Source organism: Caretta caretta, chromosome 14, assembly GCF_965140235.1.
Source record: "Caretta caretta isolate rCarCar2 chromosome 14, rCarCar1.hap1, whole genome shotgun sequence".
NCBI lineage: Eukaryota > Metazoa > Chordata > Testudines > Cheloniidae > Caretta > Caretta caretta.
The window spans coordinates 41179613-41201583 of NC_134219.1; the positions used below are offsets into that span (position 1 = coordinate 41179613).

General features: G+C 53.3%; 2 protein-coding genes across 4 annotated transcripts in view; both read left to right on the plus strand.

Annotated features, from left to right (window-relative positions):
- LOC125621599 (butyrophilin subfamily 1 member A1) overlaps positions 1–21971 on the plus strand; it is a 655591-nt gene that overhangs the window by 280566 nt on the left and 353054 nt on the right. The gene's annotated exons all lie outside the window — the stretch shown is intronic.
- LOC142069263 (E3 ubiquitin-protein ligase TRIM34-like) lies at positions 1646–8483 on the plus strand. Its single transcript, XM_075119877.1, has 2 exons — positions 1646–2126; positions 8386–8483. The coding sequence occupies exons 1-2, from the start codon at positions 1707–1709 to the stop codon at positions 8389–8391; spliced, it is 426 nt and encodes a 141-aa protein (XP_074975978.1). The 5' UTR covers positions 1646–1706; the 3' UTR covers positions 8392–8483.

Genomic DNA, 21971 nt, shown 5'->3' on the forward strand with positions numbered 1-21971 from the left:
CCGCTGTGCTCTTGCCCCTGGCCTCTTCATTCCCCAGGGGGGCCCACAAATATGTTTGGCGCCGGGCCAACAAAAAGTTAATTGGGCCCTGTGGGGAGCCAGGCCATCCCCCTCCGGGGCAGAGAGCACGGGGCCCAGTCTGCTCTGGGCAGAGCACAGCCCCCACGGGCCCATGAGGTGGGACAGGCTCGTCCCCCTATGGTGGGACTGTTCATGGAGCAGGGCTGTGGTGAGACCAGATGGGAGCTGAAGGCAGGCGCTAGGAGGATGGAGCAGGACTCCTGGCCCAAAGCCTGAGGGTACCTGGATACCTGCCACTGCCTCCCCGTGTGCCCCCCGCAGCCTTCCCGCTGGTGCCCCAGCTCCCCATAGCGAGCAGCCTCGGAGACCCCTGCCTGCCCCCCTCATTCTATATTTGGCCCAGGACATTTTTAAATTTCTTGGGGCAGTTTACCCGTCTCAGGATTTCTATGGGAAGTGCTCACCTGGAGCCACAGCTGGTCAATGCAGAGACAAGCGGGCACCATGAGGCATTATAGTTACCAAACATGGAAACCTCCCGCTTTGTGTGTGTGTGTTCATGTGTGTGCGTGTGTGTGTGTGACGTCATTTTCCTCATTGCGCGTGGCCGTCACCCGTTCTGACTGGCTGGTTATCGTGCTACGTTGACTCGTTTTCGGAGGTTGTCGACTGAGGCTCACGATGTCTGTGGAGATGTTTCAGATCTCAGACTCTGGCAAGTGCAGCTGTATCACTTCGCGAATACGTTGTGTCCATTGTGTGGGTATGCTCAGTATTTGAGTGTGTATGTTTACGTGCCGATATGCGTGTGTTGTTGAAATTTGTCATATTGATATTGTCCTTGCCACTTTGTACCGTAGTGAAGCAGTACGCGGGGAGGGGAAAGGAGGGGGAGGGGGGGCACAAGGTGGAAGTTTCTTAGGGCGCAAAAGTGTGGCCCTGAGTGCAATACACAGGTGATGGGATGTGCGCGAGGGCCAGATCGAACGGCCAATGGGAATCTGACCATTGACTGCAAGGGGCGCCGGGTCAGGCTCCAAGGCCCGGAGAGTCTCAGACAGGCCAGAGCTCAGGGATAGAAATGTGGGGCTGGAAGGGTCCGGAGAAATCACCACATGCAGCTGAGGCAGGGCCCAGTAAACCGGACTGCTAGGGCTTCACCCTGGTCTTGGGGGAGGGGGAGGGAAGCATCCTCAGACCATGCTTCATCCAGACCTTATTTTGTGGGTTTTTACAGCTCTGAACTTCACAGACTGACTCTTTAGCTCCAGCTATAGAGACTTGTGCTAAGCGCTGTAGGTCCCCACTTCAATCCCCAGGGAGTGTTGGGGTGGGTTAGACAGTTCCTGCCTGTGGGGCAGGGGATATGCTCTCCCTTCTACCCTTCCAGCAATACACATCAGATTGGTTCATATTCTTCCCCCTCTCCCCATTGCCCCCTGTTCTCCCATCCCTTCTCCTCACCTCCATTCATTCCTTCTCTCCTGCCCTCTCCCTGTCCTTCCCCCTCTTTTACTCTCCTTCAGTTTCACTTTCCTGTTTTCTCCCCCTCCTGGCTCCTCCTTTTTCTTCTTCTCCTTCTGTGGCTGGGACTAGCAGATACTTGCAGGCGGCCCCTCCCAGTGTCAGCACAAGCCCACACTGCACAGCCAAGGGCAGAGAGAACAGATGCTCACCCAGCTGCCATGGCCGCTGCAGCTACAGCAGGGGAAATACAAGATGAAGCTATTTGCTCCATCTGCCTGGAATATCTGACGGAGCCGGTGACTATCGCGTGTGGGCACAACTTCTGCCGAGCCTGCCTCACCCAGTACAGTGAGGAGAAGGGAACGGGGACACCCCTGACCTGTCCCCAGTGCAGAGCCCAGTTCCAGAAAAGGGAGTTCCAAATCAACACACAGTTGAACAACATCATACAAAAGATCAAACAACTGGGGTTAAAACCAGGAAAAGGGCAAAAGGAGGATCTGTGTGAGAGACTCAAGGAACATCTCAAACGCTTCTGTGAGGATGATGGAGAAACTATTTGCTGGGTGCGTGAGAAATCCCGGGACCACAAGTCTCACACTGTGGTTCCCATTGAGGAGGCTGCCCAGGGATGCAAGGTAAGAAATGCTGTTGACTTTGCTTAATTAAACCCTTTAAGGACACCAGGTTTATCCCCCATCAATACAAGGACAAACATTCACACCTGGCTGCCTAAAGTTAGGCACCTAAACGAAAAGGGCCTGGTTTTCAGAGGGGATGAGCACTGGGGGTTGTGGATAATGGGAAAAGATCTGAACATTTTTTGCTCCAAAACTGCAAGTTCCAACATGTAATAGAGAGAACAGAGCTGACGGCTGTTTGTGCACCTACAACCAGTCTGCCAGGTGGAGTGGGCAGCAAGAACATAAGACCGTAAGAACAGCCATCCCCTGTGGGAGCAAAGGTCCGTCTAGCCCAGTATCCTGTCTTCCGACAGTGGCCAATGCCAGGTGCCCCAGAGGGAATGAACAGAAGAGGTAAACATCAAGTGATCCATCCCCTGTCACCCATTCCCAGCTTCTGGGAACAGCTTCTGAACAGCTGATCTGTGGCAGGTGGGAGGCACTGGGAGGATGGGGGAGGAGCTGGTCTCCGGGCCACCAGTGGACAGGAGACATTGGGGGGCAGGGGAAGAGCTGATCGGTGGGGCTGCCAGTAGGTGCTGAGCACCCACTATTTTTATTCCATGGTTGCTCCAGCCCTGGAGCACCCACAGAGTTGGTGCCGACGGTAGAAAAGAAACTTTAAATGAGAGGAGGGAAGTCACCGGCATTGACTAAGGAAAATGCCACACGCAGGATTCATAAACATAAAACCGTGAGCAAAACACCCTCTCCAGTGTACGTTGGTCAGTGTCTTCTGCCTCATGTTCTGGAGTTCCATAACCAAAAGTTCCTTTGCTGTGCCCCTCTCTGCTCCCTCACCCCACCCCACTCACAGTGGCTGTCCTTGGTCAGTGAAGACTCAGGGTTCAGAGGTGCATCTGTGTGAGCTCAGCTCCCACCCTGGGGGGGTGCAGGGGGAAGAATAAGGCACCTTGGTTGCTCCACTGTCCAAGTACTTGCTCTGGTGTCACCACCCTGCCGCACACCCCACTGGCCCACTCCACCGGCCGCCCTGCCAGCCATCACCTGCTTCTCTGCTATAACCTGTGCAGATCAGTCTCCTGAGGTTCTACGCTGCTCTTAGTGATTTTCAACTCCTAGGGCTTGGCTACACTTGCAAGTTAGAGAGCATTAAAGCAGCCCCGGGCGACCTAACTCCTGAGGTGTCCACACTGGCAAGGCACGTCGAGCGCCTGGACTCTGCAGCTGGAGCGCCCCTGGTAATCCACCTCCACGAGAAGCATAACGCTCGCTGCGCCCCGGCTGAAACGCCCGGGTGTCAGTGTGAACTAGGTGCTGCATTACTGCGCTGTGATTGGCCTCCGGAAATATCCCATAATCCCCTGAAATCAAATGGCCACTCTTGTCACTGTTTTGAAATCGGCTGCAGGCATGTGGATATCTCCTTTCAAAGCTCTGTTTCTGACAGCCGGCTGCCTCTCTGCTCTGGGGCAAAGCAAACCATGAGTGTGGAATGTTACTGCTGTGAGAGAGAGAGAGAGAGAGGCGGGGGGCGGGGGTCTGCTGCTGTCTGAACTGAGAAGACAGCCTGCTGACAAGCTCTCAGCCCCCCCAAAACACACTGTCTCTCCCCCCACATACACACAACACACTCCCTGTCACACTCCACCCCTCCCCATTTGAAAAGCAGGCTGCAGCCACTTGCACACTGCGATAGCTCCCACAATGCACTGCTCTCTGTGGTGTTGCACGAGCTGCTAATGTGGCCATGCCAGTGCGCTTGCAGCCGACAGTGTGAACACTCGGCAGCGTTTCCCTGCTGCGCTCTCCGAAGGCTGGTTTCACTCCCAGCGCTCTACATCTGCCAGTGTAGCCAAGCCCGTAGTGGGGGAACTTCCTTGCTGAAGCAGGCTGGGCCGAAACACTGACCCACAACAAGTGATTTCAGCTCTACTGATCACTTAACAAAACAAAAGACTCCAGTTGGAGCCTTAGTTAGTTCTGTCTTTGAACAGTGGAGAGGAGCAAGTTAAACCGTGCCTAGGAGCTTGGCTACACTTGCAGCTGTAGAGCGCTTTGGGTTAAACCAGCCTTCGGAGAGTGCACGAGGGAACGCGCCACAGTCTGTCCACACTGACAGCTGACAGCGCACTGGCGTGGCCGCATTTGCGGCACTCGCAGCTGCATTGGGAGCGGTGCATTATGGGCAGCTTTCCCAGCATTCAAGTGGCTGCAACGTGCTTTTCAAATGCGGGGGTGGGGTGGCGTGTGACAGGGAGTGTGTTGTGTGTACGTTGGGGAGAGAGAATGGGTTTTGGGGTGCTGAGAGTGCGTCAACATGCTGTCTGGTCAGTTCAGACCCCCCTCCCCTCTCTGCCTCTCTCTCACAGCAAATAGTAAATGTTCGCTTTGTCTCGGGGCAGAGAAGCAGCTGGTTGTCAGAAACGGAGCTTTGAAAGGGCACATCCGCATTCCTACAGCTGATTGCACAACAATGACAAGATTGGCCACTTGACTTAAGGGGATTATGGGACGTTTCCAGAGGTCAATCAGAGCGCAGTAACGCAACTCCTCATTCACACTGACACTGGGGCTTCTCACCCAAGGCGCATCAGACGTTATCCCTCTTGCCAAGGTGGAGTACCAGGAGCGCTCTAGCCAGGGCTCAGAGCACTCGACGTGCCTTGTCAGTGTGGATGGGGAGTGAGGTAGAGCGCACTGGGCAGCTTTATTGCGGTATAACGTACAAGTGTAGCCAAGCCCTAAGACTCTTGGGTAAAGTCCACACTGCCCAGCAAGCACACCTGTGCCCACCCCCTCTTCACCTTCACTGGGGTCTGGCATTGAAGCCCCCTGCTTAGCAAGTTCAGTTCAGGGGAGGGTGACCCCCTCAATCAGGACAGGCTAAGTGCTACTCTGCTGCCCTTTACTCATACAAGAAAGATAACACAATTTCATTACCCCCACATTCAATACTGAAGTGATTTGTAATCCAGCACCAACCACAGTTGATCACTTTGGCAACACGGCCCTGTCTGCTGGCTACCTAGGCAGAGTCGGTGTGTTCATGTAAATACAGTCTGCACCTGAAGGCTTTTCCTCCCCAGCCAGCTGCCGGGGGGAGAGCTCATTCAGACCCTGCTTGCACCCAAAACAATCTGGACCCTGACGCATCCCAGTACATCACTGGCACCGAAAGCCACTGCTCATACCTGTGTCCTGCTTTTCTTTCTCTCCCCATAATCTGTTCTTCTCTCCTCCTTCAGCTCTTCCCCGTCCAGCAGCCCTGCTCCACCCACATTAACTCCCGCGGCCATTAGCCCAGATAACATTAGGAGGATGTGGGGTGGCCTTATAGCTGACATACGCCTGGTATTGTGCACCAGGATGTACACGCCAGGGTATTATAATTGTCGGAAATGCTCAGAGCTGGGTGCCCCTGGTTCTGCATCTGATGCTGTATTTAGAGCCCGGAGGAAGTGGGCTGGTTTCCAGAGGACAGAACCGCAGCAGCTCCCATGGCCCGCACCGAAAGCAGTTGGTGCTCAGTTCCTCAGACCTTAGGGACTTAGGTTCATAACAATTAACAGCCAGGTTTGAATATGTTGGAGAAAGTGCCCAGCCAGCGCTATGGAGACAGCTGCACCTTGGGACAGTCACTGGGTGGTTCTGAAACCCTTGATTATCGCCCAGTGAGAGCGAGTTACACCCTAGAGCACCAGAGGTCACGGCCCAATGATCAGTGTCATTTGGTGCAGAGTAACTGCAGCCCCAGCAACTGAGAGACAAGCCCCAGCAGGGGCGGCCAGTCACCCACTTAGAGGGGCTGTCATGGGCCTGAGCCAGGTGGGGAGTATCCCCACGGGTGGGAGCAGGGCCAGGGAGGAGACAGGCCCCCATGAAGGATGCGCTGTCCATGTCTGGTGAGGGGAGATGTTAGGAGATACAATAACACTGCACCACTCGAATTAGCTGTAACTCAACACCTCCCAGCAGGAGGTGGGGAAGGAGGCTGCAGGCCCACGGCCCTTTGCAGGGTGCGGGGCATTCCGAGTCCTGTCCCAATGCCCTGTGATGCATCACTTTGCATCCCAGCAATCCCTGTGCTTCCATCCACATTTGGTGCCATCTTTCAATGTTTTTTGTATTGTGCGCTCTGTCTTCCCTTTCCGTCTGCGGGAATGGATCCCGAAGTGCTGAGGAACATGCTGACAAGTCTCACCAGCACTTTACATTTGGCATTCGAGTTACTCCTTAAGCTATAAACTGACAGTGAGGATTCCGACGATGATGTTGACTCGCAGAACGCATACGACATGAGATGGCTTGTGGCATTCACGGACATGCTCACCGCAGTGGTAAACAGCTTTTGGGTTTGGGAAACAAGCACTGAGTGGCGGGATCACATTGTCATGCAAGTCTGGGATGACGAGCAGTGACTACAGAACTTTCAGATGAGAAAAGCCACTTTCATGGGACTGTGTGATGAGCTTGTCCCCACTCTGTGGCGCAAGGACATGAGATTGAGAGCTGCCCTGACAGTGGAGAAGTGAGTGGCTATTGCAATCTGGAAGCTGGCAACTCCAGACAGCTACCGATCGGTCGCTAACCAGTTTGGAGTGGGAAAGTCGACCGTTGAAATCGTGTTGATGCAAGTTTGCGGGGCCATTAATTGCATCCTGCTCAGAAGAACCATGACTCTGGGTAACGTGCATGACATTGTGGCTGGCTTTGAAGAAATGGATTTCCCTAACTGCAGAGGGGCGATCGATGGGATGCATCTACCAATTCTGGCACCAGACCACCAAGCCACCGAGTACGTTAATCGGAAGGGTTATTTCTCTGTGGTTCTCCAGGCGCTTTTGAATTACCGTGGGGCTTTCATTGACATTAACACAGGCTGGCCCGGAAGGGTGCATGACACACACATCTTTTGGAACAGTGGCCTGTTCAGGAAACTGCAAGCCGGGACTTCCTTCCCAGACCAGAAGATCACCGTAGGGGAAGTCAAAATGCCCACTGTGACCCTTGGAGACCCCGCTTACCCTTTAATGCTGTGTCTCATGAAACCCTACACAGGGAGCCTTGACAGAAGCAGGGAGCGGTTCAACAACAGGCTGAGTCGGTGCAGAATGACTGTGGAGTGTTCTTTTGGCCGTTTAAAGGGCCGCTGGTGCTCTCTGTATGGGAAACTGGACCTGGCTGATGACAACATCCCTGCGGTTATATCAGCATGCTGTACCCTCCAGAACATTTGTGAAGGGAAGGCTAAAAGATTTATTCAGGCATGGACCTCGGAGGTACAACACCTGGAGGCTGAATCTGAACAGCCAAAGAGCAGGGCTATTAGAGGGGCCCAGTGTGGGGCTGCAAGGATTAGGGATGCCTTGAGGGAGCAATTTGAGGCTGAAAGCCACCAGTAATGTCTGGTGCCCTGCATGGGAGTGAAGTGCAGTGTTTCCAATGTTAGTAGGAATCTGTGTTTGCTACACTGACTTGCAGTGCCTGTTGCTTTTCCGGGCTAAGGTATCTTTTCCTTAATACAATAATAAAGAATGGTTTCAAAGGCAAAAAAGCCATTTATTGAAAAGAAACACAACTGCTTGGGAAACAGAAAGGGCAAGGGCTGGGGTGGGGAATGGTACAATCACAGATTTGGGCATGTCTTATTCTCATACTCGGCCTTCATGTCTGGAGTGCTGTGCAATGAGTGCTGCCCTTCAGGCTGGCTAAAATGCATGGTGATGGGGGTTGAGTGCAGTGGATAAGGGTCACAGGGCTGGGTGGTGAAGCTACAGGTGTTGGAGGCAGCTGGTGGCGAAAAGAACCCAGATGTTGGCATGATACAAAAATGATCCTGAGCAAAACCCATCCCTGCTCTGACTCCAGAAAACTGGACCTAACCCAGTCGATAAACACAGACTCTGATGGGTTGGGTCCGGAGAAGGGAGAACCCTTTAGCTAAATTCCTGTCTCGCCTCCACAAATGAAACAAGTGTTAATGCAACATAGAGTGTGAGATTTTACCACAAAACAGTGAAGCCTGAGAGGGTTGATCTCTTTTCTGGATGAAACTTTGATGCCCAGAGTGAGACTCACTCAGTTTTATGCACATTGTGTTAATACAGAACATTGATTCTCTTTTTCCTTTCAGGATGTGAAAAGCACATTGAGCAGGTGTGTTTCCTATGTTCATTGGTCTGATATTCTTGGTGGTGGTTCTGGGATGAGTACACAGCAGCTGAGTGATGATGGGATGTTTTCTTTGTAGGACTGAGAATGTGAAACTCCAGGAACCAGAAGCCATTTCTACTGACCTGAAGAATGTGTATAAAATTTCCCCTGATATGAGGGAAGCGCCGAAAAAATTCGGAGGTGAGTGGCATCTACTGGGACATTCAACTGTACTGTGCTGGGGATCTGGACAGAGCCTGGGACCCCAGGACACTCTTGCACCCAGTTGACAGGCTTGGAGCTGTGTGATAGCTGGAGGCTGATGCGCTGAGTGCTGGGCAGTTTCCCTGCTACTTAGAGCCACCTGCTGGTACTTGCCCAGGTGTCTGACCAGGCCCCATCACTGTGACATCCTGACCCCTCCATGGCTGCGTTTATGGGTGTCCCTGAGCCAGGTGCTGTGGGCCTGGACTGGTCTGTTCGTGCTGGGAGCTGCACAGACTGGTAACTGATGATGTGTCTGTGCCTCTGTCCTGGGACATGTGAGGGCTGCGTTATGTGGCCACCACTCAGCACTGCCCCATACTCCATTAGCCAAGGCTTGGCTGAGCTTTCTGAGCTGGAGGAGAGGCCGGTCTGGCTGCTGCGGTCTGACCTGGGCTGCATGTTACTGGGTAACAAGCTGAATCCTACGGGCCCCTCGACTGCTCTGAGCACAGCCCAGTGTGAGGTTGGGTCAGTGGTTTGCTGCTCAGTGAGTAAGACTCACACGCAAGAGTGTGATCCTGTCACAGTGTCTGAGCGTGGGCTGCCCCCATCCAAACCCCTCCATCATAAATATAAAGGGAAGGGTAAACCCCTTTAAAATCCCTCCTGGCCAGAAGAAAAATCCTCTTACCTGTAAAGGGTTAAGAAGCTAAAGGTAACCTCGCTGGCACCTGACCAAAATGAGCAATGAGGAGACAAGATACTTTCTAAAGCTGGGAGGAGGGAGAAAAAACAAAGGGTCTGTGTCTGTCTGGGTGATGCTTTTGCTGGGGACAGAACAGGAATGGAGTCTTAGAACTTAGTAAGTAATCTACCTAGAGATGCGTTAGATTATGATTTCTTTAAATGGCTGAGAAAATAGCTGTGCTGAATAGAATGAATATTCCTGTCTGTGTGTCTTTTTTGTAACTTAAGGTTTTGCCTAGAGAGATTCTCTATGTTTTGAATCTAATTACCCTATAAGGTATTTACCATCCTGATTTTACAGAGATGATTCTTTTTTTAACTTCTATTAAAAGTCTTCTTGGAAGGAAACTGAATGCTTTTTCACTGTTCTAAGATCCAAAGTTTGGGTCTGTGGTCACCTATGCAAATTGGTGAGGATTTTTACCAAACCTTCCCCAGGAAGTGGGGTGCAAGGGTTGGGGGGATTTTGGGGGGAAAGACATGTCCAAACTACGGTTTTCTCAGGAACCCAGATAAAGTTTGGTGGTGGCAGTGGAAATCCAAAGGTAAAATAATTTGTACCTTGGGGAAGTTTTAACCTAAGCTGGTAAAAGTAAGCTTAGGAGGTTTTCATGCAGGTCCCCACATCTGTACCCTAGAGTTCAGAGTGGGGAAGGAACCTTGACACCCTCCCCACAATCCCAGCACAGAGACTGGGGCAAAGGCAGAAACCTGACAGCGAGGAGGGACAGAGAAGAAACTAAGGCCGAGGAGAGGGGGAGTGGGAAGGTTCAGTGAGCTCGGTCTGTGATTGCTGAACTGGCCCTTTCATCCTACCCCCGCCCTCCTCTCTTCCCACCCCCCACCCCCAGCAGGGGGCAGTCGAAGGGGCCAAGCTGGGTGCGTCTGTCCCGGCCGAGGGAGGCTGCGCAGTGGGTGCCGGCTGCAGGGCCAGGATCTCAGGGCTCCGGGGAGCAGGAACCCCAGGCTGTGGGGGAAGCAGCTTCCTCTCTGTGGCTGGCTGGAGCCAGCACATCCCTGCTCCCCTCCCCCCTCGCTGCCCCCAGCCCAGCCCAGTCTGTGCCCACCGGACCCTGAACACGGCTGGGCTCTGGGCCATTCCACAGCCCTGGCCCCTGAGCCTGTCGGGATCCTGAGCCAGTCACCTCCGTGCCTCCTTCTAGGGGATCAGCAGCCCCTGGGGAGCCTCCTGTCACCCCCCGGAAACCCCGTATTGGGCAGGGCCCCAGGCTCTGAGTCACTCGCTGGCTGCTCCCGGCTGGCCAGGCCCAGGGTCTCCAGCAGGGCCCTTGGTGCCGGCCCCGCGCTGGCTGCCAGAGCTCCCAGCCCCTGGCCCAGCCCAGCCTGTTGTCCCAGCACCGACCCCTCCCCTGCGGGTGGGGGGGGACCCTGCTGCTCTCAATGGCTGAGCCCCCCCCCCCCCCCCCCCCCCCCCCGCGGCCTCTGGTGCTGCGCTCGCAGGCTCAGCCCGTGCCAGGGCCAATGCGGCGCTGCTGGGGCTGCTCCTCCCCCGGCCCCTGGGTTCTCTGGGTCTGGGGCAACTCTTTCCTGCCACCCCCCACAGCAGCCCCGGCCGGACAGTGCCACTCGACTGCCCGCGCTCTGACCCCAGGGACCCGGGTCCGGCAGCTCGGGGGAGTCGCTGGGTGAATGTGTGGGGCAGAGTAACCAGGGCTCCCTGCGCCCCAGGGTCCCCGTGTGCAATGGGGAAGGCCCCGCGCTGTCATGCAGCCCTTCGGGGCTGGGCAGTGAGTGTTTTCATTCGTATAGTGCTCCCGAGTGAGCCAGGCACTGCAGAGACAGAACACGGGGCTGCCAGCCCCACAGGGCTCCTGGTCTGAGCGCAGACAAGGCCCAGCAAGGGCAGCAGCAAACATTGGGGGTGGGGACACGGGGGTCCCATTGTGGGGCCAGCCACTCCCTGAGCCCACCCTGTGCCTGTCTTCTGGGTGTGGTAGACAGAATTGTAGTGACCCTGATGGCTCCATGCTGGGCTCTGGGTCACCCCCCTAGGGAACAGGACAGGGCAGAGGCAGCCTGAGGTCGGGGGGAGCTGGAAGTTGTGGGGAAGCGGGAGCAGCCTGGGAGCTGGGACAGGTGTGGAAGTTCAGTGTGGAAGCCAGGGGGGTGGCCCAAAACCCTTTGCTGTCTTCTCTCCAGGTTCCCACTCTGTGATGCAGGATCTGTTGGGGTCAGACCCTGGGGTGAGGGGCCCACCCAGACAGACTGAAGATAGCGAGGCTCTGTCTGCATGGGGAAGGGGCAGCAGTTCTGTGAAATGGCTTCCAGTTTTGTAGACTCATCATGGGGACGCCCCCTCAGGTATCACCCTCAGCTGTTTCAGGGTGTCTTGGCAAGCATCTTGCCTCAGTTTACCATCTTCAGCACTCCTTAAATTAAGTCTTACAGTCAAAAAGATCTGAGAGAAATATCCCCTCCTGGGGCCTGCTCTGAGTCCAAGTAAACCCCAAAATAAAATCTTTTCCTTCACTCTGCTCCAGCCTTCAGCTCTCACTCAAGCTCCTCACTGTCCTCAAGACAGGAGTCCTCAGCCCTCCTTCCCGGAGCTGGGGTGATTTCAGACTGTGCCTTTATTCTCTGCGTCCACTTTCTCCAGCCGGGAGCAGCTCTCCAGGGCTCTGTCCTGCTACAGCTGCTGCTGTCATTGTCATCTCTGGCAGCTCCTCCCCCGTAAGGGAGCTCCTCTGTCTAGGACAGTGGTCCCCAGACTTTTTTGGTCATGCCCTCCCTTACCTGGTTTGTGCTCCCACCCCAGGAGCTGCGGTCGGGAGCTGCGGTCAGGAGTTGGGCCAGGAACGGGGCTGCAACTGGGGCCAGGAGCCGCGGGCCATGGCTGGGAGTGGAACGGCATTTGGGTCCAGGAGCCGTGGGCTTCAGCTGGGAGTGGAAGCACGGTTGGGGCTGGAGCTGCAGCTGGGGTTTAGGATGGGGCCAGAGTAGAGCTGGGGGAAGAGCAGGGCTGGGTGGCGTTCCCTTCCCACCACCCATGGGGGCTGGTCCAGGCCCTGCCATGCCCCCCAAATGTTCCTCCACACCCTCTGGGGGGCACAACCCACAGTTTGGGGACCACTGCTCTAGGAGCACCCCTTCCAGGCTCCTTGCTCTGGTGAACTCTCCTGGGAGCTCCTCTCCTCGGCAGCTTCCTATCCCTCGGATCCCTTCAGCTGAGCCCTGGTAACCCTTTATCAGGCTTATTAGCTATTTAGCTGCCAACTAGCCACCTAGGGATTTAATTACTTCCAGGTTGGTCTGGGTTGGCTGGTTCTCCCTTACAGGAGCCTGTCACAGGTAGCCTCTCTCTAACTCCTGTAAAAGGGCCAGCCCTCTTGACACATTCCCACTCTTCCCCCCGAGAGCCAACCTGTATTCAAAGGTCGGCTTGACCATGGCTGACACTTGGTTATGTTCTGCAGCTGGGGTGAGGTGGGGGGTACTTCCTGCCCTGCTGCCACAAGGAAATCTGCAAGGCCCTTGGCAATAATTTTATTCTCGTCACTGAAGTATGAAGAAACCAGGAGTTTGATTCCCCAAGTCTCTATGTAACACATGTCATGGGTAAAATCCCCCATAGTCTTCAGCATGTCATAGTTCAGAAGAACTCGTTGGCCATAGCAGAGGTAGTCGATAGCACTGGACTTTCATCATTGGTGTGGTGGTCCTGTAGCAGATATGGGCTGGCTACAGAGCTTCCCTCTCAGCCAGATACACACCAGAAGTGTTCGTCACAAAATCCTTTAATTTTCTACCAACTATGGCTAAGGTCAGCTTAAATATCATATTTTTACCCAGCGCTACCTAGTGGTTGAACAGCAGAATACAGTTTAGCGTTCCATTACATCTCCCCCTTTAAGTTCTACATTTCTACCATTTATAATGTTTACATTATCGCACTGTCTTTGAAGTTCAGTGTGGATCAGTCTGGTAGGTGTCTCTGAATGGTACTGGTCTTCTAATTACATGACCCGAACAGGTAACAGCTTGGTCATCTGGCTGTCCATTAGTTCCATCGACTAACTGTGGTCAGTCTGGAATCCTTGAGTCATCTTCTTGTTCTGCATCCACCATCTGCAGAGTTTGCTCAGTTGATTGTTCTTTCTGAGGAACAAACTGTAGATGTTGACAGTTTCTGTTGAACTCTCCTCTCTCGGTCTTGATCACATACAACCAGTGTGTTGAATTCTTTTTCTTTACAACACCTGGAATATTCCATTCTTTTTCTCCATCCAGTTTGACACAAACATGGTCACCAGGTTCTAGGCCTGGTAGTTTTCTAAGTGATGTCTGTTGTAAAAGTGTTCGTAAACTTTTTTTCCCTTTTTATTCGATTTGGCTATTCTCTACGTGTCTGACAACTTTGGAGATAGATTCTTTTCCAAAGTTGGGAGGATAGTTCTGAGTCGTCTTCCCATCAGGAGTTGTGCTGCACTATATCCAGTAGCTGCTGTTGGGGTTGATCTATAACTCAGCAGAGCAAAGAATGGATCTTCCTGTTGAAGGATATTCTTGGCTGTCTGTACAGCTCTCAGCATCTCCATTCGCTTGTGAGTAATATGGGCTTCTAGTAATATGAGGAAAATCATATTTTGTTGAGATAAATAAAATTCTACTTCTATGAATTGTGGTCCATGCTCTGTCACAAGGTCTTCTGGAACCCCGAAATGCCCAAAAGTGCACTTCACTTGCTCTGTAACACTTTGGTCTGTTATGTCTTTCAAGTACACTCTTTCTACCTACCTGGAAAAATACTCCACGACTACCAGGTAAAGATGTCCCCTGAATTCACATAACTCTGCAGCTAGTCTCTTCCAAGGTCTCTTTCATTCAGACTAGTTCCTTGTTAGTGTCACTAATTACAACTGGCCGTATCTTTTTCCTCTCAGCCTTCAGTAAAAGAGCTATGGGAGCCCGTGGGGAAATTTTTCTACCCAAGGCAAATTTAACAGCAGCTCTGGAGCGTTTCATAGCTGATGTCCTGAGCCTGCCCTGCCTGTAACTGTGCATTTCTGGAGGTGTTGACAGTAACTCACGGCAAGTCACTGGGATTTCGGCTCTTAAGTTGAAGTCAAGCTGCATGTAAGTTGGGGGGTAAATAGTTTATTTGCTGCAAAATTATATTTCGGGTCGACAGAAACGATTTGCGAATCCATGTTGAGTTTGCTGACAAGTTTCAATGAACAGAAAGGTGCCGCCGCTTCCCTTCCAGCCTTTAGCCCTGTGGCTGGGCCCTCAGTGGGGAGCCCCTGGTTCCATCCCCCTGTGGGATGTGGGGCAGGAACTGGAATATGGGTGCCCCCCGAGGTTAGGGCTGGAACCACTGGGCTCCAGGTGTCTGGTGTGGGGCTCCTTCAATCTCTCTTGCTGAAGACACCCTGTATGTCTAAACACTGCCATGGGCATGGGCCAGAGCGTGGGAGTGAGACTGACTCTGCAGACCAGTGGCTTGGGCCCCTGCTGGGAGCCCAGAGTCCAGCTCCCCTGCTCCAGTGACCCTGTAATTACTGATCCATAACCCCAGTGAGGGGAGGGGCTCTGGCCCCTGGCACAGCAGTGTCTCAGCCATGTTGGTGCCCCACTGCAAACCCCGAGTGCAGACGCAGTGCACGGGTGTGAACTGGGACTGGCCCCTGGCGCAGCTTCTCCCAGATGGAGTGGGCAGCAAGTGGAGAAATGCCCCCTCCCCTCCTCACTGCCCCAGCCTCATTAGCAATGGCCCCTAATCCCTCCAGCACCCCTCAACTGCCATCCCCCCACTACCCTGCCCATGCCCTAACATGGAGAGTCCCAGCTGCGCCCTGTGGGTCAGGGCTGCTGGGACTCTCCACTGTGGACTGTTGATCTCAATGTATTGCCAGGCTCTTCATGGTTTTGGTTATAAGGATCTCATTATCTCATTCCCGCTGCTCTGAGTGGTGCCCATGTGCGCACGACCCAGCTCAGCTCTTCCTGTATCCCAGGAACGTCTTCATCTTCTGGGATCCTCATGGCAGCAGTGGGATGATTTAACGGAGCCCCTTAGTCATGGGGCCTTTCTCTCGCTTTTGTTTCAGAGCCAGCATCCTGGAATCGTCTCCTGGTGCGTGGAGTGGTGGCAGTGGTGGGGGTGCTAGTCTTACTGTACCGATGTGGGTTTTGGAAAGGTAGAGGAAAAGTGTTTGCCTACTCGCAACTTGTCTTCAGGAAGCTGCTGACTCATCCCTCCCCGCAGCCTGGAAGTCGGCAGGATTCCCAGGAATCTGAGCTCCCCGCAGTGTGTGATAGGGACGGGGACCAGGCCCAGGGAACCAGAAACAGGAATCGAGACCCAGCCCTGGAGAATGGGGAAGGAGACCTGTTTGCGAATTCCTATCTGGTCTGCGGAATTGTTCACGTCCAGACCCTCCCCACAGTTCTTAAAAAGTCAAAGAATTTCGTTTAGACGCTTTCCAAACAAACCATTTTGATTTTTCAGTTTGAAATAATTTTTTGTTTAAAAATGTCCTTCAATTTTATTTTAAAAATTCAAAAAGTTACAACCCTTGAAATGTTCCTGGGTCTCTTTGTTTTTTGTTTTTTTTTAAAGCTTTTTGGTTCATCAAAAATTTGGAAAAATGTTAGTTTTATTCAACCTGAAACCGTTTTTTTCCATCTCTTTTTTGGAATTGCCAGGAACCAAAAAATTCTGTTTGCCCAGCTCGAGGGGCAGGTGAGGATTTTGGCGGTTATATTGTGGGTCTCTAAGTCTCCTTGTTGCTCAAAGTTTTCTTACTGCAACAAATTAATTTGGGATGAGGGCAGGATGGGCAAAAGCTTCCTAAAAGTGTGGGGGGGCTGCTGGCACCCAAACTGTGGCCCAGCCCCTGTGCCACCCCTTCTCCTCGAGGTCCTGCCCCCTCAAACTGCCCCTTTCCCTGAGGCCCCCCCTCACACCGCCTTTCTCCCTGAGCTCCCACTTCACGCCACCCCTTGCCCCCAAAACACTGCCCCCCCACTCCCTTCTCTCCCCCATCATCCAGTTGCTCACAACTTATGGCCAGTAAAAAGTGGTGGGCCCTGGTCTCCCCTGTTCTGGCCCCCCTGGGTGAGAGTGGGAGAGGATGAAGAACTCCTTTCAAATATAACTCCCCCCACCTCAAAACAGCACAATTTGCCAGCAACAGCAAAACATGCACCTAACCAACCCGGGCCAGTCACGCTGTGTTGTGTGTTACATTCCCGTCCTGGGGCAATTTATGTCTTTGAGAATATGAAACCTGCAGGCCTGGGTGTTTCTCTGCGTAATGTGACCTCAGTGCTCCTCATGAGAGCCGTTGTTTGTAAATGTTTCAGTAGCAGACATATTTATCATTCATGGACAGACAGACATTTATTCACAATTAGAACTGGTCAAAAATAGCGAGGGTGGAGAGGTTCATGAAAATTGAAGAAGAAACCACTCCCCCCCCCATATTCTTCAAACTTATTTGGAAATGTTTTTAATTATCAAATTTTTGTTTCGTTTTGGTGGGAAAAACTGCACATTCTCTCTGAAATGGGCAGAGAAATCCAAAATGTTTTTTTAAAGAGGTAACTTTTTTCAAATGATCAATGTAATCCAAAGTGGCATTTTTAGTTAAAAGGTTGCATTGTCAATGTAAAACACTTTTGAACCAGCTCTGTTACTGTATAACAAGATGAGTTTATTTTTCGTGATGCATTGTTTGGGCCAGGTTCCAGGTGGCATTTCAGTTTTTGCACAGCCCTTCTCTTCTTGCGTCTGCACCTCTCATAAGCTGTGGCCTTAATCTTGGCCCTGGAAACACTTACGTGCATGTTTCACTTTAATTACTGCTGTGAATACTTCCATTTCAATGGGACAACTCTGAGGTCGGGTTTATGCTACGGCCCTATATCGGTGTAACTATGTCATTTCTTTAATTTTCTTTCTTTTATATGTGAAAGTTCTTGAGAGGTTAAAGCAGGTAAAATACATGAACAGGTTCGGACAGTCCGAGTTTGTCAGTGCAAAGTGACAGCAGAGATGTGGGATCTGCTAATTTTCCATAAGTCTCTCAGGGTTACCCAGGATAACTTTGGGGACCTCTGTCTCGCATCGGGAATGTTCCCTGAAAGTGTCCAAACAGCTCAGAGCTACAGAACCATTCCCTGGATCCATTCTTATAGCTGTCTTCCCCGGAAAGCAGTCTGGCAAGTGTTCCTGTCAGCTCATTGCTAAGTTATCTGTCAAAACACTAGAGTTTTCAGGTGCCTAAGTAGCTCCTGGAATCAGGGTGAAATTATCCTCCCCGCCACCACCAAAATTTGAAATGGTGCCCCGGAGTGCACGGTACCCTACCGTAGTTCCCCCATAGGAACTGCATGAACAGGCAACTCTGCAAGTTATCTGCATGCCTCTGCACGTGACCCCCATGCCTCTCCATTTCCTTGGACACATGTATCCTGTCCCCATGCTGGCGGCTAATCCAGAAAAAGAGGGAAAGAGCTCAGGACTGCGACCACCTGAGGGAAGTGTTGGGTTGAGATTAGCTGGTCAAAGCAGGCAATAGGGACAGAATTGGAGACTTGAAGCTCCTCGAGTGACCTCTGCCCTTTCTAGACCTGCCCTTCAATCACACACAGCGATTGTAAAGTTGAATGTGATCATAACTAGACCCATTTTAAACCCTTCACCACACAAGACAAAGCGCGTAGGATTCATCGTGAACTATTTATTTCTCCTCCCCTGGCTCCCTGCAGCCACCAGCCACCCTGGAGCTTTCCCTCCTCTCTCCCAGGCTGGGCTCACTTGATCACAGGAGCTCAGCGGAGGGTCCAGCTTTGCTCTTTCACTTCCATTCTTCACGTCTTTGGGTGGCTGCATTGGCAGCTGAGCAGCCTGATGGAAACACTGAGTCCTCTGTCTCGGCAGGCAGGCCCAGCCGCCAAAGCCAAAGACTCCCTGAGAACAGGGGGAGGTTCGCCTGAACTCTCAGGAGTGGAGGCTGGGCCAATAGGGTAGGGTTACCATATTTGAACTTTCAAAAAAGAACTTTTCAAAAAAGAGGACACTCCGAGGGTGGGGGGGGAGTGGTAGCCCTGCCACCTATCTACTCCCTCCCACTTCCTGCCCCCTGACTGCCCCCCACAGAACCGCCAACCCATCCAACCCCCCCTGCTCCTTTTCCCCTGATCGCCCCCTCCCAGGACCCTGCCCTCTATCTAAGCCTTCCTTCTCCCTGTCTCCAACTGCCCTCTCCTTAGACCCCCCCAACCTAACTGTCCCCCTAGAACTCCACCCCCTACCTGTGCCCTGATTGCCCTGCCCCCTATCCGCACCCCCGCCCCCTGACAGACCCCGGCTCTCCCACACCCATCCAACCACTCCCTGTCCCCTGACTGCCCCCGCAGAACCCCCAACCCATCTAATCCCCCCTGTTCCCTGCCCCTGATTCCCCCCCCGAACCTCCGCCCCATCCAACCCCCCCCCCGCTCTCTGTTCCTTGACTCCCCCGACCCCTCTTCATATGCCCACCCCCTGACAGGCTCCCCCCAGAACCCCTCACCCATCCAACCCCTCCTGCTCCCTGTCTCCTGACTGTCCCTTGGGACCCCATGCCCCTTCTCCAGCCCCCCCGGCCCAGAGCAGTGTGTCTGGGGTGCGGAGCCAGACACAGTGCCGTGCCCCCCCGCAGAGCGCGCAACTCCCTCCCCAGCCCCCAGAGTGCTGCATTGGGAGGGAAATCCTGGACCTTTTCAGAATTTTACAAATTCCATCCGGAGGGCGATTTAAAACCCAAAAAGCCGGACATGTCCGGGAAACTCCGGACGCATGGTAACCCGACCACAGGGACTCCAGGATCTGCAGCTGCTGCCACCTGTATGGTGAATCCTCCGACTCATCACCAACCAGCTCTTCCCCATTCTCCAACCTGGCCCCACGGTCTGACCGTGCAGGAGAACAGAAACCCTTTGGGACAGCAGGAGAGTCTCCTCAATGCTGCACTCTTCGCATGGCTTCCCGCGGTCACAGAGAAACACGACTACGCTGCCCCCAGGAGTCTCTCAAGGAGCTGCCGGCGCAGTCACTGGGCACCGACTCGTAATGGTCTCGGGCAGTGGCATTGCAGAGGGAGCTGAGCAGACCGTCCCTTCTGTGACTTCCTGAATTGCTGCCAGGACGGATTCTCCTCTGTGCTAGGGAGAGTCCCCGAGGACAAGCAGCTGTGGTAGGGGAGGGGGCAAGACAAGCACTCCCCCTGAGCCCTTGACTAGCAGGCAAGCAGGACTCTGGGAGCCAAGGCATCGGTGTGTCTTGCTAGGAGAGCAGAGCTGGAGAGCAGAAAAGGGCATTGGAGGAATTGTAGAAAAGTCATTGTCATGGCCGGGTCATGGGCAGCCAGACCTAGTGGTCAGAGGCAGAGTCCACACTCACAAGACAGGAGTCGAGAGTCAGCTGGGTCAGGACACTGGAAGAGCAGAAGCAAAAGACCAAATTGTGTTCAGAACCTCAAGTCAGGTGAGTCACCCTGAGTCCGGATGCCAGGAAATCAAGCCTGGGGAGTGGGAGCAGGAACAGCCAACACACGGTCCAGAGCCGGGGAGGAGCTCGGCTGTTCAGACAGCTTCTTCTTCCTGCTGCTGGTTTAAGGAGGTCCCGGGGGCCGATTAGCTGCTCTGGGACTCTGCCAATAGGAGCCTCAAACTGGGTCTGGACTTCGTCAGTCCTAGGTAAGCAGTTTTTCGTAGGCTTCCATGTGGCGTGCTGGAGGGTGGCTGCTCCCAGGAACCCTGCAGACCCGGGTTAATGACCCATGGATCAGGACAGTGAGTGATCTCTCCCCGCTCAAACCTCCTGCACGAAACAGTCTCCAGGGGCATCCTCTGAGAAGAAAAAAACACAGTCATGAGGACAAATAGGCTATGGAACAGGAGCCCCCTCTTTCTTGCAACAGCCCCAAGTGCCCAAAAGAGTGGACGGTTCTTACCTCCAGGAGATGCCTGGGATCTTCCATCTAAGCCTCAAGGGGACCCCTGTTGCTTGGTCTGACAGGAGGAGATCATCTGTCCCCACTGCTCCCTGCGCTGGGCTGGCTGCAGCACACATCTGTGTAAGAGGCTGGGCCAGAGAGATGTTACAATCAGGGTCCAGGCACCCCAGAAGGAGAACAGAGGGTCTGAAACCAGAAGACGAAGCAATCAAATCAGCAGATTCGACAGAGAAGTTTTCTACCCTACAGGGACATCGAAGAAGGTCTGTTAGGAAAGCTGAGATGTTAGTCTGGAAACTGCTAAGGCAAAGATTGTGACTTGTTAAGATTCAGTTTTAGTCACTACAAAGTGTGTTGTGCTTTGTTTCTCTCTTTGAAATGTCTCTCTTTCTCTTGCTTAGTATCACTTAAATCTCTTCTTTGTTACTATGCTTCCCAAACCACCTCAGTGTTGTGTGTTCGAGTGAAGTGTGGGTCTCCAGCCTACCCAACAGGCTGAGCTGTGCCCTGTCTCTCTGAAGGTAGTGAATAATTTCTGAGCGGTGCTGGGCCCAGAGTCCAAGGGCAGTTCACCAGACATCTCGTGGGAAGCCCAAAGAGACCAAAGGAGCAGGAGAGATTCAGGCCCCACTGACCATGGGAACTTCCCACAGAAGAGCCTACACAGGGCTCTAGACACAGCCACTTTGGGTGTGTACCAGAGTTCACTCACCGCTAGATGCTGGCCAGGCCTCGTGTCATTGCTTTCTCGCTGGGCTAGCAACCCCGCTCATACTCACTCTTGCAGTTTGTTGGCTGGGAACTCAGCCCTCCAACCAGGTGACTGTCCTTTACTCCACTCCTTCCTGGGTCGTGCTCCTTGCAAACAAAGTCCCAAAATGTCTTGAACAGAAACAAGGCCTTCCACCCTCGTGGGGAGTTCTTCTTCAGCCTGATTTCGGTTCGGCCTGCCCTTCTTGGGTTTCTATGGTCTTCTATGTCCCCTTCCTTAGGGATGGTGAGAGAAGCCAGTCCTACCCTGGACTCCAGGGTTTGGCCCAAGGCCGTCGACTGAACAGCTCGCTCTGCTTCTGGAGTTTTGCTGCTGTTTTCCCTTGTTTCCTCTCAGGTGGGGCTCACTTGGTCATCAATTTGGCCTAGCCCCAGGCTAGGCAGCCATAGGCCAAGCCACCCTGTTAGATACCCTCCTCCTTCAAATCCGGTCCAGCCCAGCTGACAGGTTTGCTGAGGGGATGGTGAAACCCCATTGCTGATCAGAAGGAGGTCAGAGTCTGTTCTCTAGGAGCTGAAGGTCCGTTTGTCCTGCTGCGGCAAGTGGAGCTGGAGAGCGGAGATGTTAGGTGAAAGAGACTGCATGATGGAGTTGGAGACTGAGGGACGGGAGCCTCCTCCCAGAAACGCTCCCAGGAGAACAGGCTTGAGGAGGAGTTCTCTGGGGAGCCTCTTGCTTGGAAAAAAACAAGGGTGGCACATTGATGAAGATGTCTCTGTCCCAGGGATGGGGGAAGCTCCCACCCAGGCTATGCAGCAGGGATCCCATTTCTCCCCCAAGAAACCCATTTTGCCCAAAGAAGTCAATGGCTCTTACCTCCAAGAGGGAGTGGGCTCTTCCCTCTCAGCCTCTTTGAGAACTACCACTGCTTGGTTTCCTAGGACAAGGGACCTGTCCCCACAGCTCCCTGAGGTGCTTCAGCTTCTGACTGCACCCATCTGGGAGGCTATCACACATGCCACGGCCTAGAAGACATGCGGGGAGGAGGCTCCT